This window comes from Venturia canescens, chromosome 3 (assembly GCF_019457755.1).
Source record: "Venturia canescens isolate UGA chromosome 3, ASM1945775v1, whole genome shotgun sequence".
Lineage (NCBI taxonomy): Eukaryota > Metazoa > Arthropoda > Insecta > Hymenoptera > Ichneumonidae > Venturia > Venturia canescens.
The window spans coordinates 9,951,657-9,970,162 of NC_057423.1; the positions used below are offsets into that span (position 1 = coordinate 9,951,657).

General features: G+C 38.7%; 1 protein-coding gene and 1 long non-coding RNA gene across 3 annotated transcripts in view; one reads left to right on the plus strand and one right to left on the minus strand.

Annotated features, from left to right (window-relative positions):
- The window catches only part of LOC122408420 (La related protein), a 28,817-nt gene that overhangs the window by 3,143 nt on the left and 7,168 nt on the right, over positions 1-18,506 (plus strand). Inside the window, exons 1-15 of one of the 2 annotated variants that reach the window (XM_043415195.1) lie at positions 10,722-11,179; positions 11,918-11,991; positions 12,094-12,147; positions 12,536-12,818; positions 13,556-13,725; positions 13,922-14,046; positions 14,131-14,320; positions 14,710-15,276; positions 15,469-15,623; positions 16,189-16,444; positions 16,718-16,882; positions 16,990-17,240; positions 17,426-17,586; positions 17,681-17,935; positions 18,261-18,394. In XM_043415195.1, the coding sequence (XP_043271130.1) occupies positions 11,149-11,179; positions 11,918-11,991; positions 12,094-12,147; positions 12,536-12,818; positions 13,556-13,725; positions 13,922-14,046; positions 14,131-14,320; positions 14,710-15,276; positions 15,469-15,623; positions 16,189-16,444; positions 16,718-16,882; positions 16,990-17,240; positions 17,426-17,586; positions 17,681-17,935; positions 18,261-18,394 (2,871 nt within the window). In that variant the 5' untranslated portion in view covers positions 10,722-11,148. Of the gene's footprint in view, positions 1-10,721; positions 11,180-11,917; positions 11,992-12,093; positions 12,148-12,535; positions 12,819-13,555; positions 13,726-13,921; positions 14,047-14,130; positions 14,321-14,709; positions 15,277-15,468; positions 15,624-16,188; positions 16,445-16,717; positions 16,883-16,989; positions 17,241-17,425; positions 17,587-17,680; positions 17,936-18,260; positions 18,395-18,506 lie in introns of those variants that run through there. The other variant, XM_043415194.1, reaches the window with a different exon arrangement.
- LOC122408426 (uncharacterized) lies at positions 17,853-18,266 on the minus strand. Its single transcript, XR_006260490.1, has 2 exons — positions 18,037-18,266; positions 17,853-17,958 (listed from the first exon to the last, which is right to left on the minus strand). It is a non-coding gene; the product is annotated as an uncharacterized lncRNA (long non-coding RNA).

Genomic DNA, 18,506 nt, shown 5'->3' on the forward strand with positions numbered 1-18,506 from the left:
GATAATACGAGAACAAACGATGAGTTGCAAATTTCGTGAAAAAGAAATCGAGATTCCGGTTACTCTTACCCTCTGTGCATATAGATTTGTACTTTGTGCGAATGACGCAACATCACTCTTATCAAATCTGAAGCAAAAGTACGTGTGATTCGTGTATATTCGTGGTAGGGTCTTGTTGGAACCGGGGCTGAGAAGATGGTGATTGAAGCACGCGAGTGTATCTGCAGATCCGGTAAAGAGTATGAAATAAAGAGAGAGAGAAAAGCAGAATGGCGACGAGTACGATAACGTACGTGGATGGGCAAATTTTCGGTATGTTCAGGGCCGTAAACGAGTGTGAGGGGGCCCCATGGGCCTGTGAAAGAAAATGCACTTGGGACCACGTGGAAAAATGAAATTCATAGCGTAGATAAAACGAAAACTCTGGAATACACTGAATCATTTGAAAAATCGAACTTCGCATCCACGCATTGCCGTTCGTAACGAAAATTTATCGAAAATCCGAGCCGCATTCGTATTTCAATGCAAGAACAGCAAGTTTCGCTGGTGATTTATGATTTGATAAAAAAAAAAGAGGAATCTTGGGGAATAGTTTGGAATGTGGATTAAATTGTATGTACAAGTATAATTCGTGAGTCGACATCGCGGGAGTTGTGTCGGTGTTTCAGAAGAGATCGCGACGAAACGAGATAGCGCTCACGAGGCGCACCGGCTCGACATATACATTGTCAAGCTTTTTCCCCCTTTTCTTTTCTTTAGTTCTCGTCTACGACTCGAGACGACGCTTCGTCTTTGCCCTCACTCGGGGGCTGTTGCTAGCTGATAGGAGAACGTGAACGCTCGTTAGCCACAATGTTCTGTACTTTAAAACACGTAGGCGCACGAATATACCGAAATATACTCGTGTACATAACCTCAAATAAAATCGCACTCGCGCTCGGCTTGATTCGAGGACGAATTTACGCAGAGAGCACGGCGAAACGAGTACGTTTTGGAACAAATAACAGACGTTCGATGTTTTTTTCCTTTCCCTGTGAAACCTGACACGGAAAGTGGCTGCAAGGAAGAATAAATAAGAGGAAGAAAACGAACTGTCTCGTTTTCATCTCGTACTGCTGCGTTTGAAAACGTCACGTTATTTATCCAACGACCAATAGCGAGACGACATTTCGTCGCTCTTTTCGCGTAACATTTCCATCGATACTCGTACGGTCGAAGGAACGAGCCAACAAATATGTTTCTTTAGTGCACCGGAAACGGCCGAGCGGGGGACTGGAGGCACCGAGAATTTGAGGCTAGAAATACGAACACGTGGTCGCGTGGTTTTCGAGCGTCCCAACAAATCGCAGAAGCCTCGATTTTTCAGGCTCTCTTATTTTTTATTTATTAAACAAGTCGAATCAAATGTTTTTCTCGAACTGCCACTTTATTCGTCGTTTTTATGTCGGAATTTCCGAAACTGGCGGAAAAACAAATTTTTCTCGTCTAATAAAAAAACGAAATTTTTCGACGAGCCAGGTCCGTCGATGTTTGTGAAATTTTCAATCGAATTCAAGGGACGCGGTGACCTTTAGAGACGCGTCGCCCTTCGCACGTACAAAAACCCTTTATTTCTATCGCTCTGAAAAAAATTCATCCGAAATTTCTCGACTCAATTTTTTATCCAAATTTTATTTTACGAGGCTCGTCACACGAGCCACGACGATAATCCAAAACCATTTGACGTATCGCAGCATATGCTCGTTGACGTGTTTGTTACGTAAATACCGACTAGAAACCCGTTCAGATCTTGGGCGCTCGAACCAGTTCGATATCTTGACACTATTTTTTATTCCCTTCCATTTTTCATCATGTGACCCCGCAACAGCAGGCTCGACAGCAGAAATTATCGCAATATCATTGAATTTTCATTCGGCCATCAATCCCCCCTCAAAATTTCCATTTTCCTGTTCATTTCTAACCTAAAAAAACGCTCGTACCAGGAAAAAAGATCGCGGTCGATTTTTCGATTTTGCGTGTTTTAAGGATGGGTGACGGCTACGTGATTTTTACAGCAACTATATTTTTCGAAAATTTCAAAAGACGAAACTTGCTTGAAAACAATAATTTTATTATTTTAGAAATATTAAAAAGACGTTCGAAGAGTTCATTTTGACTAGCGCCGTGCAGCAGCTGCCGCTGCCGTTGATGTCACGCTGTCAGTTCCGTTTACAAATTTTATAGGTTATGAAGTGAGTTCACTGTCCAAAGTAGCATTGCAGTGGAGGAAAATGAAAAAATGAACGATGAAAAAGTTAACCGGGATAAAAATCGTCGTTTTGTAAAAATTTACAAAAAAACGTGGCGAAGCTAACAAACGACAAAATATGATCAAAAGGTCGAACTGACGTCACATGCGAACGTATATTGAATGCAGCGTTGTCAAACGTTACTGATCCATTTGTCGTATTATCCGAATGATTTCTCATCGCATATTTTTTCATATTTCAGCCGATTTTCAACGGTAAGGTTCAAAAACTAAAATACTCATGTGTCCTTGGTATCCACGAAATACAAGGATCGATTTTTTTTGCCAAATTTTGGATATAACTAATGAAAAAATTCAACAACTTTTCATGTGTGTAGTACGGCTTTCATATGTCGGAGTGACAAGTGTCAGAGAAAAATCGATGTTCAATAATTAATTTGCTGTTAAACTACCGGTAACTAGCGTCGAAATTTTGCAAATCTATCCAGTACGTATTCATTTTTGCCTACCAAAAATATCATCGCGTAATCTTGGATAAGGAATATTCACCCATCTACCTCAAGCAGCTTGCTTCGATGGGATTTTCTTGAACAAAAACTTCAAAATCACTGCAAATTTATCTGGCAACTCTAATTTCGTGATTAAATCAAATAAAAACCACGTTTTTTTTCACACTTTCGATATCTCAAGCTGAGAGTACGAAAAACTGATAGAACTGAAAAAGTAATGATCCTCTACGCGATCTTTTCGCATCGCCCACCGTGAGAATGAGTCAGGAAAACGCCTTGGCGATTTTCCAACGCCGCGAGAGTCTTCCCTGACGCACTGACGCGGCGTCGTGCCTCAAAAATTTAATTAATTTTTTTCATTCCACTTCTCTCAATATTTACGAGAAGAAACACTGAGAATTCTCCCTTTTTCAATAGAAATTTCATTCGCTGTCATCGATTTATTTTTCCGAATGATTTTTAGCCTTTCCAAACGAATAATCAACTTGGTGAGATTTCGACAGTTTGAAAATTCATCTCCAAGCGTTCGTTAAGCAAGATCGTACGAATCTAATGGAAATCGAAAATTCCAACTTTGAGAGTGAACATTTGGAATATGCTAGAAATATAAAAAACAATGAGCCAGCTGGTTTAAAATCAAGAGACTCGGTAGAGTCTCGTACATTGACAGCCCTGTCGTATAGATATGCATACGCATATAAATAGAAAATGGCTGTTGTCAACAACGCTGAAGTTTGCAACATTCGAGTCCAACGAAACGAACGAAAAAAATATTTGCAATTCACCAATTTTTTATTTCACGAAGTATCGGTGCAGGATGAAAAACTTCAAACTGCAGATTCAGCAGGAAACGAAATTGGAGAATTACTGGAATTGTTGGAGGCTTTTTTTACATCATTCCGTTGGATTCCAACGTTGCAAACTTCAGCGTCATCTGTTGTAACATTCTCCTTGACGATTTGACTACCAAAGTATTTTAGCCACTATAATTATATTAAAAATGAATCAATCTCAATAAATAAGTTACACAAAATTTTAATAATTGTGAGAACAAATTTTAATCGTTTCTTTGATCACGAAAAGAGCAAAAAAGTTCAGTTGCTTTTTTGAATCGCAAGTAACGCACGATCTTCCTTAACGAGCTTCGACCGATGCTCACCTGTCGCTGTCCGTATTTTTTCCCCTCTTTTTACAACTTGGAATTCTCCTGATGCCCAAGACTCTGCTCCTCGCAAGCATTCTGACTCGATAGTTTTCTATTTCGATCGAGGCGAGGCGCGACAACACCTTTTGTTCGATGAAAATACGTTTGCAGTTTATTGGTCTAGAGACAAGCTTTTTCCTGCTTCTTCATCGAGCTCTCCTATTTGCTGGGAACGACGTTGATTGCTGGAGGAAAAAAATCGTGTTTGCACATCTGAAAATTGCCTGGCGTTACGACGATCGAATAAGCCGGTGAATAAACGAAGAACTGAAAGAATCGACCACTTTTTTTCTTCCATTCTCGGCAAATTGATTCTTCAATTTTTCCTCTTCGAAACCGAGAATAAAAATTGTTCGAAATTATTATGCGGATCTTATCTCGGGGGGGGGGGGGGGGGGGGGGCACCGAATCTTTCAATCCTTCGTCGTTTAAGCACACGTGTGCGCACCAAGCAAGGAATGGAAAATCAGCAGCTGGTCGCCGAGCAACACAATGACTAAGAAACCGTTTTATCGATCCTGCTCACCGGGGAAAAAAACCTACCCTCCCAACTCGTTCACCATTGAATTTGTAGAAGTCACTTGATTGATCATTTTGTTGAATTACCATGAAAATTACTGAGATACCTCGGAACATAAAATTCCATTATTCTTTTGCTTTCTTCGCAATGACGAGAAAGCATCGAAAATATTTTTCGTCGGGAGCAATAGACGAGTTTCGATGGCAATAAATTTTGATAAAAATCATCGAAACCCGTTGAGAATTATGAAATTGCATGATTTTTACTCTGTTTTGCAAATGGAGAGTTGAGGCGTGACGCCTAAGACGACACTGAAGTTTGCAACGTTGGAGTCCAACGAATTTAACGAAAAAAACATTTGCGATTCACCTATTTTTTATTTCACGTGATTATTGGTGTAGGTTGAAAAACTACCAATTGCGAATTCGGTAGGGACGAAAATTGGAAATAACTGGAAATGTTGGAGAGTTTTTTTACATAATTTCGTTGGACTCCAACGTTGCAAGCTTCAACCTCATCCTACGTGATCTTTGCATCAACTATATTTTACGAAAATTTCAAAAGACAAAACTTACTTTAAAATAATGATTTTATCATTTTAGAAATACAGTCGGTAGAGAAGCAACATTTTTATACAATTTTATTATAAAAAAAACGTTTGAAGAGTTTACTTTGACTGGCGTCGTGCAACAGCTGCCGCTGCTGTTGATGTCACGCTGTCAGTTTCGTTTACAAATTTTATAGGTTATGAAGTGAATTTACTGTCCAAAGTAGTACCGCAGCGGAGGAAAATGAAAAAATTAACGATAAAAAAAATAACGCTGAAGTTTGCAACGTTGGAGTCCAACGAAATGAACGAAAAAAACTCTCCAATAATTCCAGTAATTCTCCTATTTTGTTCCCTGCCAAATTTGCGATTCGTTGTTTTTCAAGCTGCACCAACGATTCGTGAAATAAAAAATTGGTGAATTTCAAACGTTTTTTTCGTTCATTTCGTTGGACTCCAACGTTGGAAACTTCAGCGTCGTAAAAAAAGTTAACCGGAATAAAAATGGTCGGTTTGCAAAAACTGTCAAAAAAAACGTGGCGAAGCAAACGAACGAGTAAATATGACACCAAAAGGTCGAACCGACGTCACATGTCAACATATATTGAATGCAGCGTTGCCAAACGTTACCAATTGTCGTGTAATCTGAATGATTTCTCGTCAGATATTTCTAAATATTTCAGCCCATTTTCGACGGTAAGGTTGAAATACTAAAATACGTATGTATTCTTGAATATCCACGAAATACAAAGATCGATTTTATTTGCGAAATCTTCAATATAACTAATGAAAAAAATCACTAACTTTTCGACTTTCATGTGCCGGAGTGACAAGTGTCAAAGACAAGTCGACATTAAGGAGTTTCGGTACAGAAGTCTAAATATTAAGAAATTGATCAAACTTGGTAATAATGTTCTTCAACATCAAGTGCGAAAACACAAATTTTTTCAAAATTTTCTTCTACCTAGTTATCGAGTAATTACGCATTAAAGCAGATTTCTTATGCCCGGAATGTATACCTATATATATGGAAACGCTATGCTTATAGACGTGAACTTTAGTGATCGACTAGAAGAAAAATCTTAAAAAATTTGTATTGTCAAATTTGGCACTAAAGAATATGTTGACCAAATTTTATAAAATTCTGAACTTTTTGAAATTTTTTATGTTTTTAGCACGGTTTAACATGGCAAGATTGTATCGGCTGTAACGAAACTCCTTAAATAATTTGGTGCTAAACTGGATGGTAACTAGGATGAAAATTTTGCAAATCTATCCAGTGCATATTCATTTTTGCCTGCAAAAAATATCATCGCGTAATCTTGTGGATAACGAATATTCGTCCATCAACTTTAGTTACACGAATTTCAATTAATTCCTCAGACACACGGTCGTTAGATTTCGAATTGAAATTTGTCCCTTGTGTATTTTCGTTTTGTTGAGGAAAACTGAGGAAAAAGCTTTCGATCCCGTCTCATAACTGGGAAATGCTGCGGAGAAATGTGTGCGAAAGAGAAATGCGTTCGAAGCAAGAATACGAAGTGAAAAATATTCGGGAAAAAGGTGTTTCGTTTGCAATCGCGAGAGCGAGGTCGTTCAAGAGCAGCTGCACTCGTTTCTCACGCGAGAGAAGGAAAGAGAGATGCAAACTTGCCCAAGTTCTCGTTACAACACTCGCGTGCGCGTGTAGTAAGCAAAACGTATATTTTCAAAGGAACAGAGTCGCCACACATGCCGCGTGCGATCGAGATGAGACACGAGTCTTCTAGATTTTCTCGTCTCTCTCTCCCTTTTTTCTCTCTTCTTTTTTCAACAGGCGGTTTGGGTTGCACGCGAGTTGCGTTTTTGGCTCAGTTCGTCGTGGGCTTTCGTCCGATCTCAGTCCTTGTCTAGAAAGCGAGGCAAAATCGCGTTCGATTTTTCCTTTCGCATCGATTTTACATTTGGAGATCGAGAGCTCTTATGATAAAACGATTTATCGTTGATTTCAATCGGTCAGGAATAAACAAATATTAAACTACGGGGCTCGAGATTATTTCTCGTAACCGGAGAGTGACGCAACGTTCGAAGGGTTCGAAAAAAAACGTGAATCTTCCACCACATCCGTTTGGACGAGGGAATTAACACGTTTTCCAAATTCAAAGGTCAAAAGAACAGACTCGACTCGAGTTTTCCTCGACAGCCAACGCTCCGTAAGGATTGTAAATAAATAAAGAAAGCGGAAAGGGCGCGATCGGCTCATTGAGGAATAAAAAACGAGTCGGTGAATCTGGCGTATTCCGAGAGTGTCACCCTGTCTCGTTCTGTAACCGATGATGCAACTCGAGAGATTAAAATCAAGATGAAAATCGATGAGAACGAAGACGGTTACTGTCGGAGTAAGTCGTTAAGCAATAAAATCAGAATTTTTATTGAGAGCTCCACTTTTCTTTGGAAAATTGAAATTTTATGCTCATTTTTCTTTCCCATTCTCACCACACGCGCGCACACAAACACGAAAAATGAGTTGCATTTTCGAAAGAAGGTTTACAACAAGCGACTGCTTTTTTACGACGTTCGTTAAATTCTTCAGCGTCGATAAACTCATCGAGCTATTCGTATAGATTATTTGCGAAATGGCTAGACGAAGCTGAAAGGATTTTCGTGGGAAAACGAAGCCTCGTGACCTTGGAATTCTAAAAGATAAAATAAGTTGATTTTCGTGATTTTTTTGAAGCCAACGAGTGCCATTCCGTGTCCAAACTCCGTGTTGACCTGAATCGCAATTGCAGGCTGAACCCGAAAAGGTCGCGAAGAGCTCAAAGGGGGGGAATTTCGTTGATAAGAAAACGACCGAATCTCGAATTCTAATCGTTGCATTATTCTCATTCGAAGAATTCAAATTTCGCAACTTTATTTTGGCTTCTCGATTTTGCATTTCTCATTGGATAAAATTCATCCGAAAGGGAGTAAAAACAGTGCGCGAGTCGTCGTCGACGCGAAGAATGACGAAAATGCGCTTCGTGTTGAGCAGCGGTATATGCTTTGGCTAATGCGAAATGTCACGTTCACCGATAACGTTGACCGAAGCGAACTTTAATTGCGAGTTAGGGCTTTTACCGTTTTCTTCAACACTTTTATTTATCGCATTGTTTTATTCCTTGTTCGCGTGGCCTTCGACGGGAGCGCGACTAATTCTTTCCTGACGAACGATCAACCGAATCGAGACAGAGTGCATCCAATCATAGGAGCAAAGAAAATACGAATCGAACGTCGCCTGCTTTTATTCCCCCATTCAAATTCATTTAACTCTCTCAAGGCCTTCAATTTTGACGTACATCTAGAAAATACAAAGACTTTCAAAGAAATAACTTGAAGAAAGCACCACTTAAAATGCCTACGAAAACGTTTATTTCGCGACACTTTTTATTTGAGAAACAATTATTCCTACTTTATCGCTGATGTTCTTCGGTGTGTGTGTTTTCATAAAATTATTTACACCTGTTCAACGTCCTCGCTCGTAAGAGTGCCTGAAACGCCACTGGCACGAACGATTCGCCTGTTTTCTCGATAAGCAAATGTTCAGTTTGCTGGAATATTCTAACCCATTTTCACGTTTCTTTGCCATCTCTCATAAGATGAAAAATCAAAAGACGAAAAAATAATCTAAAAAGATTTTCAGAAATCACTGAGGAATATTTTTTTCCCATTGAGTCGGACAGAACGAAGTGACGACGACGCTGAAATTGCAACGTTGGAGTCCAACGTATTTAGTGAAAAAAACATTTGTTATTCACCAATTTTTACTTCGCGAAATCATTCATTGAATAACTACGAATTCCAGATTCGGAAAAAAATTCTAAAATTACTCAAATTGTTGGAGTTTTTTAAGATCATTTCGTTCGACTCGAACGTTGCAAACTTCAACATCGTACGAAGGGGACTCGCGACGGTTTCTTGAATGGTAAATTGTTGAGTTTTTCGGGCCTAAGAACAGCTGATTCCCCCGAATTTTCTTCCAGTCGAATAGGATTTTCTTCGACGATGAAGAAGCATTTTTTCTTCTCATACAAGTTTTTTCAACGAAACCCAATGTAATTTTGCTGAAGCATCGATTCTTCGGCAATATATTTTTGTCGTTTCCATTAGGCCATAATTCATACACACTTGTGGCAACTACGATAACACCGAATCGTGAATTATTGATGAAAAATAAGGAACGAATTTTGCCAAATGATAAAACGCTCGTTCAGCTACCGATAATTCTAACGAAATTCCTTTTCTGTAACAATGTTTTCCAACTTTTCTATTCATTCACCGAGCATCCACGTGGCGGTACGGCTCTTACGAAATAGCGGCCCATACGCCGCGCGCGCACTTACGTATAACGCGCATTAGTCGTTCGATCCAACGAGCTCTCAGGGGCACTGACTCTCGCTTTTTGCCGCTGTTACCAGCAGCCGATTACGTAAAATTGGAGAAGCAGAGAGAGAGAGAGAGAGAAGCGAGACTGCGCGTCCGAGAGAATTCTCGAGTCACATGCTCGCGCCTCCCCGCAGCCGGTGTGTCCGGCTGCTCGGTGTACGCTCACCTCAAGATGCTGGATCTAGTTCCCGTCCTCTTAGCTAATTAATCAGATTGGCGTCGTTCGAAATGGGACCATTTATCGATGAAAATCGTTATTCAGCATGCAACATTTTTCCCCCTTGCTAAAAACGTGCAAGATTAACGTGTAAAGAGTCATTGGGGGAAAAAAAAACTCGTGAAAACTACGTCGTTCAGCTGAATTCGTATCCAACGGGCAATATTTCTTCTTTCAATTTAGAGGGGAGAAAGAAAATAAAAAACAATTTCTCGTATTTAAAGAGGAAAAATCGAGAAAATAATTTCGACAAAAGTGAAACAATAAAAAGGAATACGAAAACATTTTTTTCTCCAAATTGAAAAAAAACCTTGAAAAATTCAAACAAAAATAAAAGTATGAAGGATAAGCAAACTGAAATGGAGTTTCCATTGGAATACTTTTTTCTCGAAGAGTAGACAAAAAAATGGAACTCTCCGTGAATTTTTCTAGTGATTTATTTTTATTACGAATTCAAAATGACAAAAACGACGTTTAAGGAACAAAATCTCTTTTCGTTTTTGTACAACTATCGTGTCGAGGACTTATCGAGCAGCGGACTAGAAAATAAATCATCATCGAGCTCACGTTTTGGGGTGGGGGGAGGCACGTATACGAAAAATGGCAATTAAAATTTGCTTATCAGTTTATAGGCTCGAAGTCGAATCTTGCTCTTATCGAAACGTGTTCAGACACAAGCGACCAAATTGGCTTGGTTCAAAAATTCTTCTCGAATTTTTATTTATTTTGGGTATTGCATCGATTTTGAAAAATCATAAAAATTCCTGTCTTCTGATGTGTTCAAATTTTATTGTTGAAATGTGAATTGACGTAATTTGACAGGTGGAAAACGGTGAAAAAACTTGCTGGAGAAATAACATTGAAATAAATATTTGATAATAATATTTATTACGAGGAAAACACTTAAAAATTTGTCTACATAATTTGCTACATACTTTCAATGCAACTGTTGATTCCTACAGAAGTTGGTATGCGATAAGCGACCAGCAATAACGAGAATCGAATGGCTCGTGTGTGTGTTTTTTTTTTCTGCGTCATACGTAGCTCGACATTTCTCGAGGAAAATTCGTATACCAGCTGCTAACTTGCATACTGTATTTAGTCTAGTTTACAAAACTCTTCGGAATGGTAGAATTTTTGTGATATTTGACGAGGTTTTTCAACTTTGGGAATATCGTGGCGTAATAGGGAATTTTTAGTCGTAAATTTCGATCCCTTCTCGACCCACGCTAATCGTTTGTGGAATAAATTATTGTTGCTTCAATCGTTCTCGTTCAATCGTGAAATCGTTGGAGCGTGACAAAATAGAGAAAAGAGGGTTGCGGAGTTTGGTCGATTGGACGGCTCGCTCGATCGTTACTTTTCTTTTTATTTCAAATCCCACCTTTTCATTAAACTTACAACAGTTTTTATCGTTCGTACAACGAAAAGTGATAACCAAAAACCGACAAATTTTTTATCGTCGAATATTGCTGCTGACCTGTGGAATAATCAGCAGCATGCTAACGAATGCGAAAAATGATGATTACGGTGAATATTCAAGAGCGAAAAATCTTATGCTATTTAAATGAAATATTTAAGTAAGATTCTCGGTGCAAATAGTTCTTGGAAATTCAGTGTTTTTTAAAATTATTATCTGATCGTTGTTGTTTTGGGCCTGAGTGAACGACTCTTGGACTGAAGATTTTTCGATTATTTTTCTTAAATTATTTAAAAAGTCGAAATCCACTGTCACATTTTATTTGAAATGTCAATTACTTTAGTCATTAAAAAGTAATCTCTAAAGTCAAAGAATCGATGAATTTAATATCGTGTTCGTAGCAAATATTTGAAGGATGAAAAAATTACTTGAAAAAATCGACATTTTCGAATTTTAGAAACCCGGAGAATAGAAAAAATAGCGTTCTGTTAAATAGTACACTACCGATGATAACTCGACACGTAAATTCTTGTTTAGCAATTTTCGAAGTTGTTAAGGGGCATCACGTTGTTGAACATGATAAGGAAATAATGAAACCGCGTAGTTGATCAACACTTGGAAATACACAAAAGAATAGATTTAGAATATTCAGAAAAAGACGAATTTTATTATAAGGAAACAATGAAAAATGAACCTGTGAGAATTATTACGATTGAAAATTCACACGAAAAGTAAAATTTTTTGAACATTTTGTTGAACAATAGTGAACCGGTTTTATCTCCGACTTTTTCCATTGCCACCGTACAATACTAATTTATTAATAGAAATGTGCATTGTTTTTGTTTCAGAGAACGGCCCCACCGCTGGACTTCAGCCCACAATTGTCAAAGCACCGAAAGACAGAAGAAAATTCAATCAACGAGTAAGTTTTTCTGTTTAGTAACCTAAAAAATGGTTAAATTCCCGAAAACATTCTGACCATATGGATTGATTGAGAAACTAAGCGGTGGCTTCCATTTTTTAGGCAAGTGACTTTACGGATATCGGGGATTGGCCGTCTTTGGGAGCTCAAGGCGAGGTGAGTTCACTTCGCTTTTTACGTTCCTTTCGCTTCACGAATTTCTCTCTCTCTCTCTCTCTCTGCTCCCCTCGCACATTTTTTAAATTCAATCTGCATTATAATGAACTGAAATTGTTCGGTGGACTTAAAACTCGTTAAAAATATGCAAAAACTAGAGCCCGCAGTGTTCAAATAAACGCGGTACCGTGGGTGTAGAATTTTTGCTAAATTAAAATGAATCACGATGATTTTTGGACGTTGAAAGTAAATCTGGAACGTCCTTCAATCGTGTTCAGACATTCTGTTTTATCAATTTCTTCCTCTAATTGTGCCATGAATGTTCTGCTCAATTTTCTATTTATCCGAAAATTTGTATAAAATGTAACGAACTTGTGGTTATTTGTAGAACAAAAAAACACTGGCACCAGCACCCAAACAAAATGGCGTCGTCGAACAGTGCAACTCGAGAGAAACGACGAGCACACCCACAAACCTCGAAGTCAAAGGAAAAGAGAATAAGGAGCAAAATCACTGCCAAGATGATAGCGACGAACACACCGACGGTAGCGACAAGAGAAAGAAAGTCAATAAACAAAAGTGGGTTCCCCTCGAAATCGATTTAGCCAAAAGCAGAGGAAAGCGCGAACGATCCCCCAAATATCATGGACCCAGAGAAAAAAATGGAGAAAGTAAGAACCTTAGGCACATTTCGACTTTGTACAACTTTATTATAAAAAAATGCATCACGTGTACAGTATTCAAGCAATTATTGATTCCTTTTTTGTACTAATTATCATTTTACTAGAGAAAATGTAAATAAACTTGGATTTTCTTTCCAATTGTATACATTTTCTCAAACTGAGCTATTTTCCTAAAAGTCATGAAAAAAAACAGTAGATTAAAAAAATACCCAGGAATTTTGAAAGTTTTCAAAGTTTGGTGACAAAATTTCTGTAATTACAGAACGCCCAGTGAATTTTTTTTCAAATTCACCTGAAAATCACGAAATTTGAGATAAGCATGATGAAAGTAAACATTTGTACAATTCGATCGAAAACTTTTTTTCTTCTATCAGTGACTTAAATGTGGATTGATTTATTGCAGTTCCAACTAGGAACCTATAATTGCTCGAAAATATTTCATTTTTTTATGTCGTGCAGATAATTTTAACAGCGTCGAATGAAAAATGAAATATAATTTTTGTTGATTCATTCAAATTTTGAAAATGTAATTACATCGCCGAAAAATGACTGTTACAATCTTGAAGCTTGGAAAAAGTTATGCGAAGTATCTCGATAAATCAAATATTTTAGTTGAGGAAGTTTTAACCAAATTTTCGATTTGGATAATATTTCAAAGAATCTAATATGTAGTCTGATCTTGACATTCAATTAATTTCCTATTAATTCGTTCGATTTCAAATTAGACGATGAAAATTGGCGAGACAGAGATCACGAGAGACAAGGCTACAACACGAGAGGTCGCGGTGGCCGAGGATTTCGTGGCAGAGGCGGTCGAGGTCGCGGTGGTGCACGAGGTGGTTATCGACACAGACACGATCTCGAATATACGGACTACCCAACGGATTATGCGCCGGTAAGGATTTCAACGCTATATATTTTCTTCGTTGCAACTTTTAAGTCGTGGCAAACATGATGACATTATCCGAGGAAATTGATAACGCAATGATTATATCAATAGAAAGTAGAACTGATATAAAAAATTGTAGAGAGCATGGAAATTTTCCATGTTTTGAGCGTATTTAAACGAAAACGTTTTGCTTTTTTTCAAGATCACCAAATTCGGACAAGCTGACTCGTCGTTTATGATGCCTTACATGGGAACTTTTTATTACAATAATCAAAACTTCGTTAATCTCGACACCATCACCCTGAAGGAGTACATAAAAAAACAAATGTGAGTTTCCCTCGAGTCGTCCTGCAGTGATTTCAATGAACACATATTTCAACGAATTCATGTAAAATTTGCTTTTCGGTATAGCGAGTACTACTTCAGCGAGGAAAATCTTCTACGCGACTTTTTTCTACGCCGAAAAATGGACAATCAGGGCTTCCTGCCAATAACACTCATTGCCTCGTTTCACCGAGTTCAAGCACTCACCACTGACGTCAGCCTCGTCATTGAATCGATTTTGGAATCTGATAAATTGGAAATGGTCGATGGCTTCAAGGTCAGATTTGCATTCTTCTTTCCTTCTTTGAGTAACTGAAGCACATTCAATTCGAGACGATTGTTTGATCCTTCTTTCGAACAAACGCCAAAATATGTGCAAGAATAAATTAAGAGGAGGATTCGCTAACGCCACTGGAACTCTGAAAAGGGTTCGATGAGTGGAGTTTGAAAGTAGGCCCCCTCACAATTCATTCGTTTGTAAAATAAATTTTTTTAAATGATAAATTGAATATGAAATTAAATAAGGTCATTGGTAGTGCAGTAGACGGATTCATTTTTCATTCAGTATCCAAAGTTTCTGGGTACATGAATATTTCATTAATTTTTCAATTTGAGAAATTGTTAATGAGGAGTTAACGTTTTTTGTGTCACGCTTATCGTTTTTAGGTTCGCACGAAGGTCGACCCTTTGAAGTGGCCGATATTGGTAGAATCGTCTAATCCAATGTTCGACCAATCAGAGCACATGCGAGTACCAATACCGCAATCAGATCCCTCGATAGCGGGACAGTCGGGAAAGTTTGAATTTTGTCCAGCAGCGCGTCCGTTAACAACAATCCCGGTACCTCCATTGCCGCGAATTCTTCAAACGGTACCGTACGTTATTCCTCAGCAAGCAGTAAGTGGTGCCGCGAGGCTCAGCGAGTCTGAGAGTATATCATCGTCGACGGGGGGCGAGAGTTTGAATCCTGATGTGCCCGAATTTGTGCCGATTGTAATGGCGTCAAACAAATACGCGAATCAATTGAGTTTCAATCACAAAGAGAATAATAACCGATCAAAGGAAGAAGAAGAAAGGTGCAAGGAGGAGCGTCGAAAGATAGAAGTGTCGGCTTTGAGCCCGAGAAATTCTGAAAAATCTTTTGAATCCTCGAATTCTACGAACAAACTCAACTCTCAGATGGCACAAGTTAACGGTGATATTGAACCCTCGGCAAACGACGTATGGAAAGAGGTGCGTGCGTGAAAAACCGAAAAAACATCGCGAAAATTAAAAAAAATGAAACAATTTAACGAAAAATCAAAAACTCTAAGCCCATTGCAAAATATCAAAATCACGATTATTGAGCTTCTTCTTCATCGATGGAGCTTCGTCATGGACACACCCTCCTTCTCATCATCTAATCAATCGATCGACATTCAACAGGTCAAACGAAGAGTCAAGCAGCCTCCGAAAGACAAACCCGAAGAACGAGGCAGATCTGGACACAAAGGCGAGGAGAGAGAAGAGCTGGATTTTCAATTTGACGAGGAATTAGACACTCCCCCACCGACTGGGCGTCACAATGCTTTCTCCGAATGGTATGTTCATTTCCTTCTCCGAAATTCGTGCCAAATCAGTTGCAAATTAGGCGTTTTTAGTTTTTCTGCACTGATCGATGCAATAGTTCCTTATTTTTGTCAATTTCAAGACATTTTTCCTCCACGTTGAAAGTAATTTCAGCGTCAAAGTACAAGAATAGTTCTTTGGGTCCCTGAAAACATCAACATCCGAGAAAGAGTTGCCAACAAATTTCGAACTATTTTCGGGTTTTTAATATCGTTGGAAACTTTCATCAACGGTCGTTGGAATTAATTGTCAATATTCGGACCCAGTACCTCTTCAAGGTTCGGGGAATAACAAAAAATGTTGTGCAATATTTGCATCGAGTAAACTGATGAATAATGAGGTATTGAATAATAAGAAACCGTATTCTGGTAGAAAATCTTAACAAACGTGATGAACATATTTCTTTTGTCTTCTTTTCCCGACTGAGGAACCGTGAAGATGAACATAATCTGAAAAAACTCTGTGAATATTTTTGTTGCCACAACTCGAGGTTCCTATTGTTGAACTTAAAAAATGAAATTTTTGAATATCCGCCAGGTCCGAAGATGACGATGACTACGAACTTTCCGACAGAGATATCAACAAATTATTAATCGTTACGCAAACAACAAGCACGAATATGAATTCCGCTGCTGCTCCTGCGGCGATACCTTCGAGAATCCCAAAACACGAGGGACACGATCGTACAGGAGATTGGACAACTAGGGTTAAAATGACTCAAGATTTGGAACAGGCCATCAACGATGGATTGTACTATTACGAGGAAGATTTGTGGGACGAGCATGGTCGCAGGGTAAGGAAAATAAATCCATCGTGTACTTCAGAAGAAAAGGAATATCAGAAAATCAAGCTTTCAAAAGGTTTTTCGGAATTTTGTTTTGAAAAATGAACTAAAGTCTTTATTTTTATTATTTACTTGATAATGACTGAATGTCAAGAAGCTTTTTCATGCTTTATCCAAAATTTCGGTGATATCTCACCAACCATATTCGAAAAGATGAGTTTTGTCTATTTTCCAGTCCCATCCAGTGGAAAGAATGCCGTAATTTGTATACTTGTCTTGCAGTATGGTTCTTCATCGTCGATCGGTAGCTACAAGACTGTTAATGTGATAAGTCAGGCAGCTTTCGAAAAAATGGCGCCAAAAGCTCCCCGAAAAACGAATCCAGAAGTTCCACCCCCGCCCCCCGCCTCAGAGGACATGGAAATTTCACAATCTTTGCCGACACAGGTAAAAATCTGGTTATTTCAAGAAATATTCTTCGTAATGATAACTATATTATCAATGAAGAAACGGAAGAGCGGTTTAAACTGATATTTTTTTGTTGGTGCATTCAGCTGCCGAGTAGCGTCGAAGAAAAATGCGATCGGCGAGGTGAGAAAGGCCGATGGAAGGAGAATAGGACGAGAGGAGGAAGCCGACGAGGCGCTGTGCCTCGTTTCTTCGCTGTTGTCAAAGACGAACCTGCGGTCGATCCTCGGACTCCGAGGAAACGCAAAACTCGTCACAGCAATAATCCACCGGTTGAACACCACGTCGGTTGGATAATGGACGTTAGGGAACATCGACCACGAACTTATTCCACAGGGTACGTTCCTAGAGAAAAATTATGAAAATATTTCAAGATCCTCGGAATAAATTCAATTAACTTCCATGATATTTGTTTATTTATCGACGTTTGGTGAATACAATATTCATGGACGATTATTCAATAGCGTAATTATTGATTTTCTTATTACACAACATTTTTTTTGTTTCCTTTATGGTAAACAGAAGCAGTGCTGGTACGAGTCCAAACGAAGGTTACCTCGCAAGTAGTTACGGTAGCGCGCCACAGTCATTGCCAACGTTCCAACACCCCAGTCACGCATTGCTCAAAGAAAATGGTTTTACACAGCAAGTTTATCACAAATATCACTCGAGATGTTTGAAGGGTACGTTCAATGAAAGAGAAGAAAGTATGATCGGCTGCAATATTTCTTGGCTCCCCCAACCATTTGTTTGACGACACAAAATGTTTGTATTTAGAACGTAAAAGGCTGGGAATCGGTCAGTCACAAGAGATGAACACATTGTTCCGCTTCTGGTCGTTTTTCCTTCGCGAAAATTTCAATCGCACAATGTATGAGGAATTCCGAAGTGTTGCCAAGGAAGACGCCGTCGAGGGTTATCGCTATGGCCTCGAGTGCTTGTTTCGCTATTACAGCTACGGCCTTGAGAGAAAATTCAGGCCTCAACTGTACAAAGACTTCCAAATTGAGACTATGAGCGATTATGAGAGCGGTGAGTTTTGAGCGGTGATCCTACTGAAAAATGGATATTTTGTCATTTTCACTTTAAACTTTGAAATTCTCACTTCTGGAAATAAAGTTAACCATACGCACGTAAACGCTCTTTTGTTGCTGTGACAATCAATTGACATAGTTCAATACATTGGGCCCGTGCGAAAGAAAACTTGTACGGTTTCGCTGACATCACGAGACCTTCAGGTCGAAGAGTGGAGTTTGAAAGTAGCCAGTACCACAAATATGCCTGATTAAAATTTGTTCAATTCATAGAAAATATTTCGAACGATTATTCATACCTAATTTTACTCTACACTTTTCAGGCCAGCTCTACGGACTGGAAAAGTTCTGGGCGTTCCTGAAGTATTATAAGCACAGCGATAAATTACAAGTAGAACCTACGCTGCAAGAATATTTGTCCAAGTTTAAGAGCATCGAAGACTTTCGCGTTGTCGAGGTGAGCTTCTAACATTTTTTACACCTAAATTCTCATTTGAAATTCTTTCGTAAAATCATCAAAAAGCCCACAGTTATCGAGAAAATAATATGGTTTTCGTTGAATATTTTAA